Here is a 4,234-nt window from a genome sequence, read left to right as displayed (position 1 = left end):
GGCTAGCAGTTTCCCCCAGCTTCCAGTCTTTGTGCAAAGCTAGGCTAACAGTTCCCCTCTGTGTCCAGTCTATGTGCTAAGCTAGGCTAGCAGTTTCCAGTCTTTGTGCTAAGCTAGGCTAGCAGTTTCCCCCAGCTTCCAGTCTATGTGCTGAGCTAGGCTAGCAGTTTCACCCAGCTTCCAGTCTATGTGCTGAGCTAGGCTAGCAGTTTCCCACAGTTTCCAGTCTTTGTGCTAATCCAGGCTAACAGCTGACCTTTGCTACCTGTCTTTGTGCTAAGCTAGGCTAGCAGTTTCCCCCAGCTTCCAGTCTGTGTGCCAAGCCAGGCTAACAGTTTACGTTTGCTACCAGTCTTTGTGCTAAGCTAGGCTAGCAGTTTCCCTCAGCTTCCAATCTTTGTGCTAAGCTAAGCTAACAGTTTCCCCCAGCTTCCAGTCTGTGTGCCAAGCCAGGCTAACAGTTTACGTTTGCTACCAGTCTTTGTGCTAAGCTAGGCTAACCTCCATCTTGTTTTCAGTTTTGCCATAGACTGGCGTCCCGCCCAGCGCCTGCTGGTCTACCTGAAGTCTGCTGTGCTGGTGTGTCACCTGGAGGTGGAGGACGGGTACCCGGGCAGCGGGCGAGCCCGGCTGCTGTCGGTACGAAGGGACGGACAACCTCTGGACACATCTGGACTGAAGGTAACAGAACCAGGAGCTGAGCAGCTACACAGGTCACATGACAGTATAATGTGTTCTGACTGCACAGGAACTAAAGGCAGCAGGCACATTGTTGTCCCCTTCACCTGTTAAAGTGCGGCTGTATGAGGTACTTGTACACAGTCTGTGTACTTCCTGCAGTAACAGAGTTGGACCGGCACTGAGGCTGAAGAGGCTCAGCAGCTAACAAGTTTCAGCAACCTGAAGGAAGACCCACCAGAAAAATCAACGTCTTAATGTCTGAGTTTCCCTGCCAGCCAGTCAGAACTGAAGAAGTCCTTTGGATGAGGGACGAAACGTCTTCCAGTATCTTCAACCGAGTCCAGCTGCCCTTGACTTTAACCTTCGTTGGATAACTATGACCTGGATGACAGAGAACCTTCATAGACGATGTCTTAATATTTATCTACCATCAGGCGAACATTTCCTTTGGAACAACAAATTCATCAGCAGTAGAACTTCAGTATTTCATCACATAAACACACCTGGTCTGCTCTGTGTGAACCGAGAAGAGCTGAGAATATTAAACACAGAGCTGCACATGAACTGATAAACTCGTTAGCTGCTGACCCTCTCCAGCTTCAGTGCTGGTACAACTCTCTAATACACAGACTGTGTACAAGTACCTCATACAGCCACACTTCAAATATCCAGTACCGTCTCTTTAACATCTCATCACAGCAGTTCTTCATAAAACACAAGATGATCAGAAGCGTGACCTCCTCTCTCTCCCTCTCAGCCTCAGACAGACGACCTCAGCCTGACAGGATGGCTGGTGTTTCTCAGCAGCAGTCCGCTCATCTGACCCGCTCCTCTGCTCCGCCGTGTGTCTCCTCCTCGTCCTCCGTGTGTCTCCTCCTCCTTCCTCCATGTGTCTCCTCCTCCTTCCTCCATGTGTCTTCTCCTCGTCCTCCTCTCTTTCCTCAATGTGTCTCCTCCTCGTCCTCCATATGTCTCCTCGTCCTCCTCTCTTCCTCCATGTGTCTCCTCCTCGTCCTCCATGTGTCTTCTCCTCGTCCTCCTCTCTTTCCTCAATGTGTCTCCTCCTCGTCCTCCATGTGTCTCCTCGTCCTCCTCTCTTTCCTCCATGTGTCTCCTCCTCTCTTTCCTCCATGTGTCTCCTCGTCCTCCTCTCTTTCCTCCATGTGTCTCCTTCTCTCTTTCCTCCATGTGTCTCCTCCTCGTCCTCCTCTCTTTCCTCCATGTGTCTCCTCCTCTCCTCTCTTTCCTCCATGTGTCTCCTCCTCTCTTTCCTCCATGTGTCTCCTCCTCTCTTTCCTCAATGTGTCTCCTTCTCTCTTTCCTCCATGTGTCTCCTCCTCGTCCTCCTCTCCTTCCTCCGTGTGTCTCCTCTCGTGTCCACCAGGTGTCACTGTCTCACCTCTCTTCCTACATGACAAAATGGTCTTCAAACTGTAAATAAACTTCTAACACCAAACGGAGCAGAGTGTTCCTGAGCTTCTTAAACATTCTCACATCTGTAGAACACATCAGCACTGTGGAATCACTTTTTAATAAAACCAATAAAAGGCTCATTCACAGAGGGGCTGGGGCTTCTATTTTGTAACGCTGCCCCATGGCCACCAGAGGTCACTGTTTCCTGTCTGCCTCCCAGCATGCAGTGCTGCACTGTGACATAACACATACACACATGCACATGTGTAGAAGACGGTATTTGTACAGGGTGTACAAAGTAGCTCAGTACAGTTTTAACACACTTCTTGAGTATTTCAGAGGGAAATGCTGGACTTTACTTCTCTACATGTATCCTCTTACATAAACACATGCTGTAGAAGTATATAATATAAATAGTACTGATGCCCAGTACTGTTAAGTATCTAAAGAGTATATAGTCCAGACCTGATTCCTGATCAGTCTAAGAACCATGACGTTTACCGTCTGCATCACTTCTAAAAGCGCACCTTAATAAACGGCTATAACATTTACAGGAGGAACTGCTTCCTTCTTTCCTGTTCCCCTCAGGATGCACTGTGGGAGCATGTAGCGCCACCATCAGGTCGGCACGTGACGGGTGAGCCGTCGGGATTTAAAGAGAATTTAAACTAAAGATGCTTCTGAAACAAATCCTGCTGCTTTCCAACACGACGTCTTTATGATTAACTGAGCTGTAAACCAGCCGTCAGAGGGACGAAAAGTAAACTGTGGGAAGATCTCTAAAGAAATCACAATCATTAATTCAAGTTCAATAAGTTCTTGTGTTAAAACTCGTCAGTGAGACTCCAGAGAGATGAATATCTGTACGACACGTTCACAGTCTGCATTATTATAAATCTACTGTTCTCTGAAACTGGGACACTCGTGTCTCCGCCTGCTGGCTCCTCATTGGACGCTGAGGTTCGGAGGCAGCTGACTAATCAGAGAGCAGAGTGTAAAGTTATGTTTGACCTACTTCTCCTGTGATTCGCTCAGCCTCCACGTCTCTGCAGAGACCTCCTGGAGAAACAGGACTGCGGAAGAGTTGGTGCAGCAGGCTGATTATATTTAATTCAGCCAGGTTAATGTTAAACAGAATATAACTTCATTTATTTAATTTAGTTGTATGAAGATAAACTTCTGAAGGCAGATTGGTTTAATAGACAAGTAATGAAGAATTGGTCATTTAAAAAGAGATGTTTTTTTTTTATAAAAATATATAAAAGATTATTTTTAATTACACATTAAATATACTTTTTACTTTTATTCTCTTCTGTTTCCTGTCTTGATCATTATTATTGGATTTAGTTTTATAAATGAATTTAAACAACTTATTTTTCCTGTGCGTTGTTTGGAGGCCAATGTCAAGGAGGAAATCACGAATAACTTGACGAACGAAATGAAAGATAAACGAGCCGTTCGGACTCTGATGTGTGTGTTTATATTTATATATATATTTATAACATCTTTACAACATTAAACAGATTAAAATACAAACATTATCGTGTCCATTATATGCTTTTCATACTCAACCTTTTACCTACGGTCATAATATTTGCACAGGCATTTATTCATATTAAAAAAAAAATATATAGGTGTATAATATATCTTCAGGTCAAACACAGTTCTTCAAACAGTTCAAGCTTAACTGGATATTTATTTATTTACAGTTTCACAGAGCATATCTGCTGCATCGAGTTCGTTAGAGACGACTGAGGCTTCGCACAGAATTTTCTGATTGTACTTAAACACATCGCCCCTTCTCCTGCGTCTCATTGGTCAGTGGAGCTGTCCGTCTCTGCTCTTCCTTCACGTGATTGGCTGGTGTTGGTGGATCCAGGAGGTCAGCGTGGCTCTTGGAAGTTCTGGATGTGCCCTTTCTCCTGGAAACGTTTGTACCGGAAGAGTCCGACATTTTAAAAGTCCTCTTGTTCTCGGACGTGTTTAGCCTAGCTTAGCACAAAGCCTGGAAGCAGGGGGAAACTGTTAGCCTAGCTTAGCACAAAGACTGGAAGCAGGGGGAAACTGTTAGCCTAGCTTAGCACAAAGACTGGAAGCAGGGGGAAACTGTTAGCCTAGCTTAGCACAAAGACTGGAAGCA

General features: G+C 45.5%; 1 protein-coding gene across 2 annotated transcripts in view; it reads left to right on the top strand.

The window, feature by feature from the left end:
- The window catches only part of si:dkey-225f5.4, a 12,934-nt gene extending 11,307 nt beyond the window's left edge, over window positions 1-1,627 (top strand). For both annotated transcript variants that reach the window (XM_046038692.1, XM_046038684.1), the window contains exons 8-9: window positions 519-681; window positions 1,439-1,627. In XM_046038692.1, the coding sequence (XP_045894648.1) occupies window positions 519-681; window positions 1,439-1,504 (229 nt within the window). In that variant the 3' untranslated portion in view covers window positions 1,505-1,627. The remainder of the gene's footprint in view (window positions 1-518; window positions 682-1,438) is intronic.
- Window positions 1,628-4,234: the final 2,607 nt, after the last annotated feature.

This window comes from Micropterus dolomieu, linkage group LG02, assembly GCF_021292245.1.
Source record: "Micropterus dolomieu isolate WLL.071019.BEF.003 ecotype Adirondacks linkage group LG02, ASM2129224v1, whole genome shotgun sequence".
NCBI lineage: Eukaryota > Metazoa > Chordata > Actinopteri > Centrarchiformes > Centrarchidae > Micropterus > Micropterus dolomieu.
Note: the sequence above shows the minus strand (reverse complement) of the source record. Positions and strands in the feature narration are given on the sequence as shown.